This window comes from Lycium barbarum, chromosome 7 (assembly GCF_019175385.1).
Source record: "Lycium barbarum isolate Lr01 chromosome 7, ASM1917538v2, whole genome shotgun sequence".
NCBI classification, from domain to species: Eukaryota; Viridiplantae; Streptophyta; class Magnoliopsida; order Solanales; family Solanaceae; genus Lycium; species Lycium barbarum.
In genome coordinates, this window is record NC_083343.1 from 132,452,767 (window position 1) to 132,471,146 (window position 18,380).

Consider the following 18,380-nt stretch of genomic DNA (forward strand, 5'->3'; position numbering starts at 1 on the left):
TAATATCAAATGAAGATCAAATAATGAATAAGGTAAATTAGTCAAATTATAATTCTAATTCACGTTTCCTTAAAAAACCATACAAAAGACAACATGACAAGTAAAATGAGTTAAACCGAGAATATTTACCAAAAATTAAAAAATAGCATTTCTTCGTTTAAATAAAAAATTAATTTCTACTTTGTTTCGTTTCAAACATGTAAAATTAATTTAATAATTTGAATTACAATTATCCAAATCAAAATTTGATAAAAAATAATAAGTATTTTACACTTTTAAGTTAATTGAATTAAAATTGAAAGTATCAACGGATGCTTAAATATTGCTATTATTTTATCTCAAAGAGAGGAATGTAGTTTTGTTTTAAACAAGTCTTCTCTGTTAAAAAATATTAATAAGTTTTCGTAGCAAACACGAATAAAATAAAGTTTTAGATACGGTGCACAAATTACAATGTTATATTAATCGTATTTTGAACATAATACATATACATACATATATATATATATATATATATAACCGAAAATAAAAGTAATAGGGACTCTGAAAATCCCTATTACAATTAGTAAGTTTAGTTCATACATTTTGCAAATTGAAATTTGGAAATCAATCTACGTCAGAATTCATCCATGAGAAAAGAGCTACAATTGTACAAAAGCAATTCTATTCTTCTACCTTTGTCTGTTCTACAATTGAAAGCCCAAAAAAATTATATGTTTTAACTCAAATCTCACAAGTGATTTACAGTCATAGACGCCAATCGAGGTAATTAGGTGAAGTATCCACCAATAGATATCTTGAGGTCAGTCTTTATTTTCTTCTAAATTGTTATTCTTTAATTTCTCACTACATACTGAAAAGATGTACTACCAATATGTACTGCCTAAGAAGACTTCATAGCACACATTAACTTAAATAGTGAAAACAACTTGGATATTACTAGTAACAATGATTAAATTAGAGTATATTCACCATTAACATGCTTAATGAAACAAAATGATCGATTTCTCAAAAATACATCAATGCCTAAAATATAGTGCTTTAGTAGTACTTAGATATTGTATTTATAGAGCTCTCTATTTACAAGCTAGTGCCAACGTATGCTAAAATATTTATGTAACATGTATTAAGTACCATTTAACCTCCAGATGTTAGTCATTTTCTTAACTACAACAACTTTCTAAATTGTTTTGATTTAGATAAAAGTGATATCTCAGTCTCAAATCCAATATTTTAACTGCAATTAGAAGTATTATTAATTTTTTTTAATTATTCATAATAATAGTAGTAGTAGTAGTTGTTGTTGTTGTTGTATTCATAACAGTTGATTTTAAAAAAAAAGACTACCTTTGTGGCATTATTATGTGTTTGTTTTGAACATTAGTTGTGACAACTGTTTCTTTTATTTTCTGTTTAATTTACTTTGACATTCTTTTCACTGTAATGTAGGGATGAGGCTAGTTGATGACATCTTTCCTAAATCGCTTCAAGTTATTTCACCTTTCCCGGAAAGCTTAGTGGGTATGAAATCTCAGGTTGAAAAAGTAACCTCATTATTAGATATGGAATCAAATGATGTTCGCTCTATTGGGATTTGGGGTATGGGCGGCATAGGCAAGACAGAAATTGCAAGTGTTCTATATCAAACATACTGTCATTGATTTGAAGCTGATTGTTTTCTTGGTATTGTATCAGAAAAATGGACTTACATGGCTAGCAGAAGTCGTCATTCGCAAGCTCTTGGGTGAAAATGTGACTCTTAACTAGTGAATACGAAGGGGTGATTATTTTAAAGAAAAGGCTTCGCTGGAAGAAAGTTTTGTTCATTCTCGATGATGTAAACCACCGAGAACAGTTGGAATTTTAGTGGGAGGGCTAGAGTGGTTTGGTGGGGGTAGCAGAATTATTTTAATAGCAAGAGACAAGCACCTGTTGATTAATCATGTTGGGGATAACGTGTATGAAGTCCAACTATTAACTGATCGAGGATGAAGCTATTGAATTGTTCAGTAGGTATGCTTTTGGAGAAAAATCAGCAAAGAAGGATTTTATGAAACTTTCAAGAGAAGTGGTGGAGTATGCTGTGGACTCCCTTTAGCTCTTCAAGTTTTGGGTTCTTCTTTTTACAGATGAGACAAAAAAGTACTGGAGAGAAATAATTGATCGGCTGAAGAGAATCCCTCACAATGATATTCTAGGAAAGCTTCAGCTTAATTTTGATGGATTGAACAAAGATGAGAAGGGTATATTTCTAGATATTGCATTTATTGATATTGCATGCTTGACTGGATCTAGTTTTACTCTTTATGTGGAACTAGTACTTGAGACTCCTGGTTTTCAACTGATAAGAGTTTGCCTTATCGAAAAATCTCTGTTATCCATTGACATATATAATAGAATCGTGATGCATAATATGATAAGAGATATGGGTGCAAATGTCATACAGAAACAGTACGCTAACAGCAGAATATGGCTTCCCGAGGGGGGCTTGTGACCTTTTTAAAGGAAAGTTGGTAAGCAATATTTAACGTTGTAATTAATAATTTCATAAACTCTTAGTTCTATTAAATTTTTTTGTTTCATTTTTATTCCTTAGAAATTAAATATATTTTTCATTCTTTATGGATAACAGAAAAGGTGGAAAGCCTATGTATCCCTTATCATTACGATTTTGAAGATGACCCGGTCAATTATAGCAATATTTTCAAGAGGATGCAAAGCTTACAAGTAATCATAATTCGTGATGGAACTGTTAGCTCGGACGCTATCTCTTATCTTCCTTCCAGTTTGCTGTTTATTGAGTGGGAGAATTCAGTACAGGCAGGTAACATGTTGGGGAATTCACCTGGAGTTGGAGAATAAAGATAGGAGATGGAGAAGGAAGCAACGAGCGGTGCAAAGTCTCAAACTCTTTCCAGTTCTGCGAAAAGATACTACAATGACTACTGAAATTGGTGCTCTATGGTACTACTTGAGCAACCAGAAGCAGCACGCACTTCTGGACATTTGCAAGCATCTGCTGATCATAACATGACAACAGACAGGGAACTACATTTGGGCAATGAGAATAAAGATCTAGAGATGGATCAAGCAACAATGGCAGTTCAAAAGGAGCATGAGTCTCAGAATGTAGAGCTGACTAGAGTTTGTGATAGCCCATCAAGGAAAATGGGCGATGCTTCAAGAAAGAGAAAGAGAAATAGAAATAGAAACAAAAAGAGAAAGACAGCACACATGATTTTGGTTGGATCATGAGAAACCTCTTTCTTTGCTAGCAAAAGTTGGTCATTAAGAGGAGAAAATCGAGGTTAGCCTTGAAAGTATCTTGAGAATTCTTGTGCTCATACGTATTTTACCCTTAACTTCATGTTTCTTTGATGTAGGATGCATCTGTCCAATCAGATATTCAAAACAAAGAACGTGTAATGATGGAGCAGTTACTCAAACATCAAAACCAAGCGTAAGGAGCTTTGCAAGTAAGTGTTTGTTGAGAGTTGAGACAGAACAAAAAGGAGTCCTTTTGCTAATTGCAAGTTTGATTACTTTATCATTTTCAAACTTAAGCTAGAAAAAGTTTAATCGCTCATTGCAAGTTTTCTAAAGACGTTCTTTTTTCCCGCTTAATTTTCTTTTTTATGTTTCAAAAAATAAACTTAAGGTGGAAAAAAAAACAAATCTTTAGAAAACTGATTATTATTCTGTTTGTTTGAAATTTAAGTTACATTTAATTCAAGTAATTTTGACAAAACTTTCCTGTTTTTTCATATGCAAAGTGAAAAACAAATAGTAAAACATACTGTCAAATCCTTTGGAGCCTCTATCCCCTGTTGTATGAGTACAAGTAGATCCTAAATCACACTATTTGAAGTAGATCGAAGCTCCTTAAGACAATTGACTTCACTGACGGCTGGTGAAGGCTTTCAAGTTACATGATTAACTTTGGTATTCCAAGGCACATGGCAAAAAAGGAGGAACTGAAAGATAGTTTCAAGAGGTACACATAATTTCACCTCGACTCTGTAATGAGAAATGGTGATAATGTTTTCGCATTGGAGTATCATAAAAATAGCCCAACAACAAGTAGAACATAATGCAATCAACTAAACGTAACTTGTCGGTGTTTGTCAGGACACAACTTAGGTGAAAGAGCAAACATTTGCTTTCCCCAAGGCCCCCGCTTGAGGGGCAACCTTTATACTATTTTAATTGTATAGTGATCAGGGGAATGCTCACACTCTCAAATGGTATACGTGGTTGCGTTATACTCCCCTTCCAAGTTTTGTTATTGATTTCCTGTTTTTACTAAGAAATACAGCCATCTTTGTATACATCAATGAAACCTATTACCATGTATATCAAGTTGCCAAATATAATTCTGCACACGCTTGATTTCGTCAGGGAAGCTAGTGATAACAATGACTACCTTTTTGTTAGAGAAGCACCGTCTCATTTTCACCTTTTTCACATTAGCCTTGAAAATATCTTGAAGATGTTTTTTTCGAGCTTATTTTTTTATTTAGTTTCGAAACAATAAACTTAAGCTGGGAAAAACCCACATCTAAATCAGTCATTATATAAAATGACTGATTTTTCATATGTAAAGTGAAAAACAAAACGTTAAAACATACTATCAAAGAATTTTTAGCCTTTATCCCATGTGAGTACTAGTAGATCATAAATCACACTATTTGAAGTAGATCAAAAGACAATTGACTTCACTGATTGCAGGTGAAGGCTTTCAAGTTACATGATTAGCTTTTGGCATTTCAAGGGACATGGCAAAAAAGGAAGAAACTGAAAGATAGTTTCAAGAGGTATACAATTAATTTCACCTTGACTCTGCAATGAAAAATGTCTTTTTTTTTTTTGCATTGTAGTGTCATAAAAATAGCCCAACAAGAGTAGAAAGATAATGCAATAAAGTAAACATAACTTGCCGGTATTTGTCAGGACAAATTAGGTGAAATATCAAACATTTGCCTTCCCCAAGGCCCTCGCTTGAGGTCAACTTTTATACTAATTTAATTGTATAGTGATCAGGGGAATATTCGCTTTCTCAAATGGTTTGTCATGAGGTTGCGTTGTACTCCCAATCCAAATTTTGTTATTGATTTCCTGTTTTTACTAATAAATACAGCCATCTTTGTATACATCAATGAAACTTATTTCAATGTATATCTTGTTGCCAAATATAATATGCACACACTTTGATTTCGTAAGGGAATGTAGTGATAGCAGAAATTGATAAGAGGTTGATGGCTCTTAAAGAAATGTGTTTGCTTGCTACTTTGTTAGAGAAGCACCGTCTCATTTTCACCTTTTTTAAAATTTTGGAGAGGTCTAACTAATAACTCTTGCAACCTTTTAAGTAACTTGAGCTTACAAGATTGCAGATGTATAATTGTGACTTTTCTTTTCCTACTCAGATTGGTGAACTGAGATGGTTGTAATATGGGGACATGGAATCATACATAATGGTGACTTTTCATTTCATACTCAGAGACCTGATTGGGTATGTCTCTACTCCTCTTCTATGTTTTCCTGATTGGCTATGCGTTTCACTTATCTCAGTTTCATGCCTCGTCCTCTGCTGTTATTCTTCGAATTACGCCTTTACTAGTTATTCCTATGGATAATCATGAGTTCTTTAAAGTGTCAGGGGATGTATTGTTTGAAGTATAAGAAATTTTAGTGTCTCTATAAATTTTTGCATTACTTGTACAACATTCGTTTTTCATATAGAACCTGCATAACTAATATGATCTCCGTATAATTAATACATCATTTGGCATCTGGTCTTAAACTTCGGATAACTTGAACTCTACACAAGTTACACAAAATTTTCACCAAAAATTAGATGTTGTATTGCTATTTTCGCTATAACTTATATTGATTCCTCCCCTCTTTCTGTTTTCCAGATTGCTAAAAGAGCTGGATTTTGAGGATCAGTCCGGAGAGTTGCCAATGGTTACGAGATTGTAATGGGATTGCTTATATTTACTTCAGTTGCTTTACTAGCATGCTTTAGTCTGCCGTAATCTGAATTCCAAACCTGGATGTTGTTTAACCAACAATTCAACGGATATCTCCTAATTGTTTGTAATCTTTGTGGATATATAGCTGAGATCTCATTTTCTCTAAACAAAGGACTAAATTTTCAAGCTTGAAAAATTCTTCAATACTGACATGTTTACTTACATCGTAAATAATTATGTAGTGCCGATTGCAGCATTTTTGGGGGAGTTAATAGTCATATTGGCTAATTGCACCACATGTTTTTACTCCTTTCTTCTTGTGAACTTTGGCATTTGTATTGGGCTTGCTTGACTTAGTATCTCAAGCCATGATGGGCTTTCCAAATCATTTGTATTCAGATGATTTGATTTGCACCAATGGAAACCATAAAACGTCTTACTCAAGAATAGAGGGATACCAACGTCTTACACAAAAAATAGAGGGATACTATTAGAGTTTTTTTTTTTTTTTTTTAATTTTTTTTAAAATGAATGGAGTTTTTCTTTTTCTTTTTCTATCCTATTCATGAGTACTGATTACAGATATTGTAAGAGTCCTTTCTTATTGTTGTGCTAGCTCATTATCTAAATGAGTTGCACATACATCTGATTATATATTCCTCGACGTTGAGGGCACTCCTTAACAATAGAGATCTAATAATCAACACTCAAATAGTTTATACAACGATCAACCTTTAATTCCGAACTCCACCCTCAACAAGACAACAATAATTCCAACATTTCAAAATTGAAGAACTATAATATTCTTGGTCAAGTTAAAGAGTTAAGAGTAGAAAGGAAAAAATGAAAGAGTAAAAATGTCAACTGCAAACTGTAGATAGTTTTTAATCTGAAAATTAACGTTAAGTGCAATTAAGGTCAAAGAAGATAAATTTATTAGGCATTTTTTTTTTTTTTTACTATTTTCTGCTATCTAAACGGTTTTTAATGTATTGGTGTTATTTTATTTTGATCCTTGATATATTTCCAAATATAGTCTCCTACTTCAGGTAAAAAGATAAGACACTGTTGGTCCAAAGCAGTGTTTTAAAAGGTAGAGACGTGAGGTGAGACGTTTTACTTAGCACGGGGCGAGGCGTAAGCCCTATAGATCTTTAAATATTTAATTTATAATATAGTAAAATAGTAAAAAATATATATTAATAGTTTAAAAAATTTAAAAATATTAAAGAAATTCATAGAAAATAAAACGTCTAACATGGTTTTACAAGTATAAATAATGCAATGATATAAAAGCTATTATAAGATGCAAATTAACCCTATCATCTTACTTTCAAACAATAAAAGAATCACAACTACTTAAAATACATTACTATCAAACTATGAAAGTTACCTTCCTGAAAGAAAATAATCAATAAACTTTATTTGTATTATAGTTAAAACATCACTCCATCAAGAATAAAAACAAAATTCCTTTCAAATAGTGAAATAATAAAATATGATAATTTTGAGACATGAGACAAAAACATGAAGACCAATGATAAGTGAATATGTAAAATTCGTCTATCTATTTTTAAAATAGCTGTTAATTGTTGTTCAGCCTCACGTGTTCTCAATTAGTAAGTATGCAATACTAAGGCTTGTTATTTGAGTTACTCTCAATCATCTTATTTATATAGATGAAAAGACTATTAAACATCATTTTATTAAAGAATTATGAGGGTCAATAATGTTAAACTATGGAATTTGACATATATAATTTGTGTAAGAACTATTAGGTTACCCCCCCCCCCCCCCAACATTGGCCGTTAGCCGCGTTCAGGACGTACAGTTGGGCACATAGGGCATAAGCCTTACAAAACTAACCCCCACACGTAAGCCTAGACGCGAGTCCCAAAACTGCCTTTTAAAACACTGGTTGAAGCCCTAAACTAGCGTTTGGCTAGATCAAATTTTGAAAATTTATTTTCAAATATCGATTTTGCTATGAAATTTGATCAGTTTTTTAAATTTTATTTTCAAAATATTTTCAGGTTCCAAAAATTGACTCAAACAAGTTTTTGAGAGAAATTTCACTTCCACTAACAAAAATTCAAATTTTTTCCAAGCAAAATGCATTTTCAAACACAATTTCAAGTTCTTTAAATCACAATTTTAAATTTAACAGAATTTTCAAATGAATTAATTAAGTCAGCGTATGGCCATGAAACTGAAGTTGTATTTGGAAACCTAAAACCCTATTTTCACTTTTTTACTTTCATCACATTCGAACAACCAAATATTTTTTGCAAAAACTATAGCCAAACACAATTTCAACTTAAAAAAATCTCAAATAAAACGAAAAATATTGGTTTCAATCCCAAACGCCTACGAAGTTTAACATATATGTCCATGTGCAAATCCCGTGCATTTGTCAAAATACCTAAAGAACCTTCTGAAATCAACCACCGTGAAATAGAGAAACCAGTTAGTTTAGTTCAATAAAACTAATAGAGACTCCGAAAATCCCAATTGCAATTAGTTAGTTTAGTTAATACATTTTGCAATTGAAATTTGGAAATCAATTAACAGAAGAGTGGATGCTACACTAGAGTTACATCATCGTAGCAGTGAAAACAAGGATTTATGTCTATCCAAGTAAGTGCTTTTTTTTTTTTTTTTTTTAAACTTTTCATTGTAAATAGATTTTGATTTGACAAAGAGGGGAAAAGCTAGAAGCGTGATCCATATTTTTTATTTTATTTTTATTTTGTGTCTTTATGATCATGTAAGTAATGAATTCCCAATCATATGGTTTTGTTTGTTTTTTCTTCAATTTTACAAAAAAGTATAATTAACTTAAATCCCATCCCCCCCCACCCCCCCCCCCCAAGCTTAAAGAGATTTCTCTCTCTATCTCTTTATTTGTTTTCTTTCTTGTTTCACTCTTTAATTTCTCACTGCAATAGTCAAAGAGGTAGGGTTCAATTTTATGTCACCTAACAGGAAGATGATAGGTAGTTTTGCATACTAGAGTGTGGCCTAGTGATCAATAAAGTGGGTTGAGAATCATGAGGTTTCAGGTTTGAATCTCAGCAGAGACAAAAAACACTAGGTAATTTTTTGATGGACAGAGTTGCCTGGTATTCGGTGGAATTAGTCGAGCTGCGCCAGCTGGCCCGGACACCACGACTATAAACAATATAGATACTCCTAGGTAGTTTCCATGAAGACTAGGAATATTGAAAGAGTTAAAAAGTCTTTACTCTTTATTTAAGCACCACAACCGTCAAATTATCTGAGCTATTAATATACATATAATGTAACTCTAACCTAACTTATTCTAGTTTTTGCTTTACAGATTTTTATGTAGTAGTAGTAGTAAATTTGACACTCCTAAGATGGTTTTATGTATTAATGTTGTATACTTATCCCTCGTTTCATGTTTAAACTACAAAAATAAGAACAATGAGGTTGGTCAATGTTATTTTAGGTTCAATCATTGTCAAGTAAAAGACAAAAAGGAAATAAATGCATTGAAGCGGACACTAAAATTGCTGGAAATTTCTAAGAAGTTGGACCCGATTGAACAATGATACTGCATGAGAGTTTCATTAGAAGTTGGACCCATTCACAAAATGTTGCAGAGACAACAACCATAAGACAACAAATTTCAAGTAGTAAAAGTATAATGACAAAGGCAATTAATAAGAAAAACACATATTTTGCTTCCTTAACTTTCTGCTAAATCTTCTTACATGCCTAACCTTTGCGAGCTTCTCCTTATCTCTAATCTTGTTTCAAGTTAAGCAGTATTAAAACCCCTCCTCATCAACTACATACACCACTTCTGCTAATCTTTATTATTGTACTCTTTAATAAGGCGCCAATTTTGTTGAGTTTTCTCCTTTTTCACACACCGCTCGTTCATGCATTCTTCTCTGTTTCACTCTTTAATTTGTCACTGCAATATTGAGAAAGGTAGGGTACAATTGTATGACTTGAAATCGGAAGATGAGAAGAAGTTTCCCATCAAGACTAGGAATAGTGAAAAAGCAAAAAGAGTCTTACTCTATTATTTGAGCTATCAATTACTCTAACTCTTAACCTAAAGTTTTAACTTTACAGATTTTTTGTGTACTAGTAGTAAATTTGAGAGTACTCCTAAAATGGTTTTACGTATTAATTGTGTTTTATGTATTTGCATTTGAAATTACAATTACGTAGGTTAATTCATACATTTGCATTTGAAATTTGGCAAATCGATTTATAGATAAGGATGAAGAAGACTGGATGCTGCATCAGAGTTCCATCGTTGTAGCAGTGAAAACGACCCTAATAGACTCAAACCAGAAGGCTCTTAAATATATGAGTTTTAAGTCTATCAAATATATTCTTTTGCTAGCTAGTCCAAAAAATGTATTAAGGTTATTTTATTTTGGTCCTCCATATATTTTCCTTGATAAATATAGTCTTCGATATATGTCAAATGGTGATACCTTTGGTCCGAAGTGTAGAATTTCAAGAAGAAGAGAAAGTATTCTTTGTATTTCTTGATAATTAACATCTCATGACAATGGGTATTTATACAATAAATCCTATAACTAAATAAAGAAAGAGAATATTACACAATCATTACATAATCAATCTATATCAATTACTCCTATAATTATGCTAGGAAATCCATATCAATCAACACTCCCCCTCAAGTTGGGGCAAAGATGTCGCACATGCCCAACTTGGGGGCAAAGATGTCGCACATGCCCAACTTGCAAACTAGCGTATGGAAAGTCCGGTTGGTGAGGCCTTTGGTAAACACATCAGTTAGCTGCTTTCCTGATGACACATGGAACAAACTCAAGACACCATCCGTAACTTTTTCTTTGATGAAGTGTCGATCAATTTCAACATGCTTTGTTCGGTCATGCTGAACTGGATTATGAGCTATACTGATTGCAGCTTCGTTGTCACAATACAAGGAAATCTTTCCCTTTTCAGACAATCTCAATTCCTCTAATAGCTTTCGTAACCATAAAAGTTCACAAACACCCTGAGCCATAGCTCTATATTCTGCTTCCGCACTTGATCTAGCAACAACACTTTGCTTCTTACTTCTCCAAGTGACTAGGTTTCCTCCTACGAGTGTACAGTAACCGGATGTAGATCTTCGGTCATCTAGAGATCCTGCCCAATCCGCATCTGTAAAGGCTTCTATTTTGAGGTGACTATGTCTGGAGAAAAGTAGACATTTTCCTGGCGCAGACTTCAGATACTACAAAATGCGAAAGATAGCTTCCATATGAGGATCTAGAGGATCATGCATGAACTGACTCACCATGCCGACTGAATAGGCTATATCTGGTCTAGTGTGAGAGAGATAAATGAGTTTTCCAACCAGCCTCTGATATCTCTCCTTATCAGCTAACTTTCTAACTCCACTTTGTAGTTTGTGATTGCTTTCCATAGGTGATATTGCTGGCCTGCAACCTGTCATACTAGTTTCTTTCAAGAGGTCCAGAATATACTTTCTTTGGGAAATAAAGATTCGTCTATTTGATCTAGCAACCTCGATACCCAAGAAGTATTGCAATTTTCCAAGATCCTTGATCTCAAATTCTTGAGCCAACAACTTCTTCAATCGGGTCATTTCCTCCTTGTCATCTCCTGTCATTACAATGTCATCAACATAAACTATGAGAAGAGTGAGTTTACCCTTTTGATGTCTTATGAAAAGAGTGTGATCAACATTGCTTTGTTGGTAACCGAAAAAGATCATTGCTTTACAGAATCTGTCAAACCAAGCTCTGGGAGACTGCTTCAGTCCATACAAGGCTTTCTTCAATCTGCATACCTTTCCTTGACTCTGTTTATTACCAAAACCAGGAGGAATCTCCATATACACTTCGTCTTCTAAGTCTCCATGAAGAAATGCATTCTTCACATCAAATTGCTATAAGTTCCAATCAAGATTAGTTGTACAAGACAAAAGAATTCTAATGGTGTTCATTTTTGCAACAGGGGCAAATGTCTCTTGATAATCCACTCCATAGAGTAAATCCCTTAGCCACCAATCTCGCTTTGAATATTTCAATTGAACCATCAGCTTTATGTTTCACAGTGAAGACCCATTTACAACCAATTGTCTGGAGGTGGTGTGACAAGTTTCAAGTCTCATTCTTTGACAAGGCCTTCATTTCTTCAAGCATAGCTTGCTTCCATTTGGAATCTGCAAAAGCTTCCCTCCAATTCTGGGGAATAGACACAGAATAAATAGACAAGTCAAAAGCTCTATAGGAGGGAGACAGAGAATTATAAGAGACAAAGTTAGATAAGGGGTGTTTGGTGCAAGATCTGACTCCTTTCCTGTGAGCAATAGACAAATCTAACTCATTAGGAACTATAGATGACTCACCAGATGAAGAAGGTTCAGCTTCGTCAGATTGCATGATAGCTTCTTTTGCTCTATTCCTCCTTGAGCAAGTTATCAAATCAGGCCTATCCAAATGACCAACAGTCTCCCCCTGAATTCTTTTTCCAATTTCATTTTCTCTTGTTTCAAAAAATGGAATTAGAAAAAACCATATCTTCTTCCTTATAATTCAAAATGGAATTAAGAGAAACCATCTCTTCTTCCTTATAATTCTCCTCATGAAGAGGTGATGGTGTAATACTGAAATAGGACTCAGATTATCGAAAGGTAACATCCATGCTGACGAAGGTTCTCCGGGAAGGAGGGTGATAACATTTATACCTTTTCTGTGTTGGAGAATACCCAATAAAGACACACTTAAGAACTCTAGGATCAAGTTTTTTGGAGTTCCTAGTGTGAACAAAGCAAACACATCCAAATATCTTGGGAGGAACAGCATAGTCATTTCTACCCTTTAAAGCTTCCAAAGGACTCTGAAAGTTGAGAGTTTTAAGTGGCATTCTATTGATGAGGTAGACAGCTACTAGAATGGCATCCCCCCAGTAAGGTTTCGGCAGATTCATGGTAAACAAAAGGGATCTTGCTACTTCTAACAAATGCCTATTTTTCCTTTCAGCAATCTCATTTTGTGCACTAGTATAAGGACAACTAGTTTGGTGGATTATCCCAAAAGACTCCAAATAAGCTCCAAAAGTTTTTTTTCATGTATTCTATACCATTGTCAGTTCGAAAGATCTTTATCTTAACCGCAAATTGAGTACAAATCATCTTATGAAATGACTGAAAACATGCGAAAACTTCACTTTTGGCTTTCAACAGATAGACCCATGTTATTCTAGTGCAACAATCAATAAAAGTAACAAACTATCGACTCCCAAACAAAGAAGGTGTTTCAGTAGGGCCCCATACATCAGAATGAATGGTCAAAAAAGGAATTTTGATTTTATTGTCACTCAGAGGATTAGAGTTTTTAGTTTGCTTGGCATATTCACAAGCATCACAAGCATCACAAGACAAAGATTCAAACTCAGTTCTGGAAAATAAACTAGGATCTAACCTTTTTAAAGCAAAAAAAGAAGGGTGTCCCAACCGTCTATGCCACTGCGTTATTTTCTGGTTGACATCCTTATTTGTTCCTAAATAAACTGACCAGAATCTCGAGCTCCATTGATCAAATGTAAGGTATCATACAATCTACCACTGCCAATCTTCTTCCCTGTTTGAAAGTCCTTCAAAACATAATGATCAAGAAAGAATTTTACACTACAGTTTAGTACTTTTGTGATAGCGCTAGCAGATAATAGATTAACAGGAAAGTCAGGAACATAAAGAATGGATGATAAGGTAATATCAGGGATACAAAGGAGTGAACCTGTTCCAGAGACAGGGGTTAGGGAGCCATTGGCTATTCGGACATAATCCCCTTTGGGACTAGGAGAGTGATAACGTCCAAATCCACCCTATTAATTAGAATGGGCACGGTCGTATGCAAATATATTTTACCCAACTATGAGTCGGGGTCGAATCCCACAGAGAACAATATGTAGGCGATTAGGAAAAGTAGGAATTTTCACCAATGATAGCTAAAGCCAAACGATGGATAATATTTTGGTTTTGTTTGAGAGAAAATTATAACTAATGCAAAAATGTAAACTAACCTAGAAAGCAAGTAAAATGATCAATGGCCACAAGCATGGATACATGGAAAACTACGCTCAAGTAACGATCCAATGTATTTCATGATTTACAAATAATGGTGAGTTTATATTACTTAGCCTCGGATAATGACTCTAAATTAGCTTCTTCCGAAGACTAACTAGACTACCTAATTGAATATCCCTAAAGCAATTAGGAGCATTAAGAACACCCGAATATGGCTACAAGTGGTGTCGCCTATTCCTAGGTCGATTTCCATTAGATGAGGGTTAACGCCCCAAATTCTTGTTAATTAATCTTTCCCAATCCCGAGTTTGCCTCTTCCAAGTTTAAACCGAAATAAATGGGCAAGTCTTAGGGTTAGCTACTCCCTTAAGAATCATTCAACATGAGATTAATTAAAGAAACAATAACTCACTTCATTAGGAATAAAATCATTCAACACATAAGCAAAACAAGAGATTCAATCCAAACTTTAATCAAGAATACTTCCATAAACGAGATTCAAGTATTGAAATAAATACTACACACATAAATATTCAATACAAAATAAGAGTAGAAGAAAGGATTAAGAATATCTCATTAAAGTGCTTCCAATCTTCTCCTCCAATGTGTTGGTGTGAAACCCTAGCCTCCAAGGACTTGTGTTGAGCCAAAGATGATATGGTTTTGCCCCCTAGTCTTCCTTTTATGTTTCCCAATTTTTCCAAGTCCAAAAAATGACAAAATATGCCCCAGATTTTCGTTTTTGCAGTTCTGCCCGTTTTTTGCGAATCTGTCCCATTTTTGCAAAACTGTCCAGTTTTGACAGTTTTGCAAATCTGTCCAATTTGACCTCTTTTTGACTTTATTTTCACTTGGTTTCTTCCGATCACTTATAAATCATATAAAACCTGTAAAATAGATGTAAATGATATTAAATGCACTATTTTCTCAAGCAAACATAGCAAAAATATAAGATTAAAGAAGAGATAAGTTGGTAAAATACCAACTTATCAGAGAGTAATTTTGAAGGCCTTTAGAAGACTCTGTCATGTGTCTATTCGCACCAGAATCAATAATCCAAGAATTAAGCTGAGCATTAAAGGCAATACCTGACTGCACATAATTGAAACTAGCAGCACTTGAAGAGTCAAGTTTGTTCAAAAGACGACGAAGTTGTTCAACTTCATCCGGAGACAAAGTCTCTCTAGAAACTTCGTCCAGAGACAAAATCTCTCCAGAAGTAGTGTCTCTAAACGTCTCCACATTTTCTCCAATATTAGACTGACCAGCACTGATTTGTGAAAGAGAACTATTATCTGCTCCCTTTGTATCTCTGATAGTTTGAACAGTCATAGATCTAAATAATTAGATGTGTTCTAAGAAAGAAATACATCACAAACAGATGTCGTGGGTAAACACTGTCGAAAAAAGAAAAAAAATCTGAACCTAAAAAGTCGCCGAAAAACACGCCGGAAAAATCTGAAATAGTGGCTGTAGGTGCAAAATATCGCCGGAAAAATAAAACTGCAGGTCTCTAAAAAACAGTAGATTTCGCTGGAAAAAATGGCTGCCACGCCGGAACCTTAATTTCCAGTGATCGAAAAAAATCAAAAACTGGCAGGGCCGACTCGGAATGTTCCAGTAACTCCAATGGAAGAAAAAAAATTCTGAAAAACTGACCGGAAGGAGCTTGTGTTGCGGACAACCACCAAGAGAGAGAAAACTCAACCTCTTTGAGAACAAATGAACCCTAGTGCTGCGAGGGAGATAACTCACCTCTAAAAGGCAGCAATGGTATCAATGGCTCTTGATACCATGTAGAATTTCAAAAAGAAGAGAAAGTATTCTTTGTATTTCTTGATGATTAACATCCCATGACAATGGGTATTTATACAATATAAGTCCTATAGCTAAATAAAGAAAGAGAATATTACACAATCATTACATAATCAATCTATATCAATTACTCCTATAATTATGCTAGGAAATCCATATCAATCAATACAATCAATACGAAGTCCTAAATTCAACAAAATTTTCAAATGGAGTTATAAGTATTAACATTTTTGGCGAGAAAACAATCAAATTGGTCTTAGTCCTTAATTTTATTCTTCTACCTTTGTCTGTTCCCTTTGCTCTTTGGTGCACTGATTGAAAGCCCAAAAAATATACGTTGAACTCAAATCTCACAAGTGATTTACAATCATTGACACCGAAAGAAGGTTTTCGAGGTAATTTGGTGGAGTATCTTCCAATAGATATCTTAAGGTCAGTCTTTTGTTCTTTCTTTCTACTTTTTGTGTTTTCTTCTAAATTGTTACAAAAATGGTGCTTGGAGGAGCTTGCAACATCATAATGTGCAAAACTGAATTAGAGCAGATTGTGATTCCAGTCTTCTATGATGTGAGTCCATCAGATGTACGCCATCAAAAAACCCCTTTCGCTAAATCATTTTCCAAGCACGAGAAAAAGTACAAAGATCACTTGGAGAAGGTTCAAAGATAGAGGGATGCATTTGCAGAGGCAGGGAAAATATCAGGGTATCATTTACAATTTTTTTTTTTCGAGTTTCTCGTTATCAAGAGAAAAAACGGACCAAATTTTTAGCTACAACTCCACACATTTACTCCCTATGACTCAATTCATGTGATGCACTTTCCTTTTTAGTTTGTCTCCAAAAGAATGATACATTTCTATATTTAGAAATAGTTTAAGTTAAAGTTCCCCTTTTTACGGCCATACAAATATCTATGATTTGTTTTAGACCACAAGTTTCAAAAGTCTTCCTTTCTTTCTTAAGTGTCTAGTCAAACTATATCACATAAATTGAGACGGAGGGAGCATAATCTAACTTTTACCGAAAAAGGGAAACAGAGACATATATGGTAGTCAATTTACTTATAATTGTAATTTACATTAATGGACAGATCTAGAGTATGTGCTTATTTGATGGTCTAATTAGATTTAAAAATGTATTTTTTTTTTATAATTCATAATAGTTGATTTAAAAAAACTACCTTTGTGGCATTATTATTTGTTTGTTTTAGACATCAGTCTGCGACAAATTTTTCTTTTATTTTTCGTTTAATTTACTCTGACATTCTTTTTACTGTACTGTAGGGATGAGCCAGATTGCATCAAGATGCTAGTTGATGACATATTTCCTGAGCCGCTTCAAGTTATTTCATGTTTCCCCGAAAGCTTAGAGGGTAAGAAATCTCAGGTTGAGAAAGTAACCTCATTATTAGATATGGAATCAAATGATGGTCGCTCTATTGGGATTTGGGGTATAGGCGGCATAGGCATGACAGAAATTGCAAGGTGTTGGAACGTTGTATTAGAAAAATGGACTAACATGGCTAGCAGAAGTCGTCATTTGTAAGCTCTTGGGTGAAAAGTTGACTCTAACTAGTGAACACGAAGGGAAGATTATTCTAAAGAATATGCTTTATTGGAAGAAAGTTTTGTTCATTCTCGATGATGCAAACCACCAAGAACAGTTGGAGTTTTTAGTTGGAGGGCCAGAGTGGTTTGGTATGGGTAGCAGAATTATATTAACAGCAAGAGACAAGCAGCTGTTAATCAGTCACATTGGGGATAACGTGTATGAAGTCCAACTATTAATTGAGGATGAAGCTCTTGAATTGTTCAGTAGGCATGCTTTTAGAGAAAAATCACCAAAGAAGGATTATACGGAACTTTCAAGACAAGTGGTGAAGTATGCTGGTCGACTCCCTTTAGTTCTTAAAGTTTTGAGTTCTTCTTTTTACAGACGAGACAAAGAGCAGTGGAGACACATAATTGATCGGCTGAAGAGAATCCCTCACAATGATATTCTAGGAAAGCTTAGGCTTAGTTTTTATGGACTGGACAAAGATGTGAAGGAAATATTTCTAGATATTGCATTTATAGGTATTGCAAGCTTGACTGGATATAGTTATAATCTTTATTTGGAACTAGTACTTGAGAGTCATGGTTTTCAACTGATAATGGATTACCTTATCGAAAAATCACTGTTATCGATCATACATAATAGTATCGTAATGCATAATATGATAAGAGATATGGGTGCAAATGCCATATGGGAAGGGAATGCTAACAACAGAATATGGCTTCCCGAGGAGGTTCGTGACCTTTTCAAAAGAAAGTTGGTAACCAATGTTTAACGTAATTAATAATTTCATAAGCTCTTAGTTCTGTTAACCTTTTTTTTTCATTTTTATTCCTTAACAATTAAATATATGTTTCATCCTTTACAGATCTACGTTACTTGGACTCTTCACTTTCGGTGCCGCACCTGTGTCGACACGACATGGGTGTGGGTGTGGGTGTGGGATCCGTATCCGATCTGGTCA

The 18,380-nt window shown here is 34.1% G+C and overlaps 1 protein-coding gene and 2 long non-coding RNA genes across 4 annotated transcripts; all 3 read left to right on the forward strand.

Annotated features, from left to right (window-relative positions):
- The first annotated feature begins 1,459 nt into the window (after nucleotides 1–1,459).
- LOC132604520 (uncharacterized) lies at nucleotides 1,460–6,658 on the forward strand. Its single transcript, XR_009568745.1, has 6 exons — nucleotides 1,460–2,513; nucleotides 2,633–3,307; nucleotides 3,384–3,476; nucleotides 4,729–4,814; nucleotides 5,427–5,512; nucleotides 5,919–6,658. It is a non-coding gene; the product is annotated as an uncharacterized LOC132604520 (long non-coding RNA).
- A 1,629-nt stretch (nucleotides 6,659–8,287) lies between these two features.
- LOC132604522 (uncharacterized) lies at nucleotides 8,288–17,225 on the forward strand. Of its 2 annotated transcripts, XR_009568751.1 has the most exons (4): nucleotides 8,288–8,612; nucleotides 10,228–16,293; nucleotides 16,405–16,565; nucleotides 17,146–17,225. It is a non-coding gene; the product is annotated as an uncharacterized LOC132604522 (long non-coding RNA). The 2 variants fall into 2 exon arrangements; XR_009568750.1 differs by having other exon boundaries at nucleotides 10,228–16,565.
- A 243-nt stretch (nucleotides 17,226–17,468) lies between these two features.
- LOC132601975 (disease resistance protein Roq1-like) lies at nucleotides 17,469–18,191 on the forward strand. Its single transcript, XM_060315014.1, has one exon. It carries the CDS (start codon nucleotides 17,469–17,471, stop codon nucleotides 18,189–18,191), a length of 723 nt encoding a protein of 240 aa, XP_060170997.1.
- The last annotated feature ends 189 nt before the right edge of the window (nucleotides 18,192–18,380 follow it).

Bases quoted from the DNA above. Each gene is read 5' to 3' on its own strand.
- LOC132601975 (XM_060315014.1), top strand. From the start codon at position 17,469: ATGCTTTATTGGAAGAAAGTTTTGTTCATTCTCGATGATGCAAACCAC.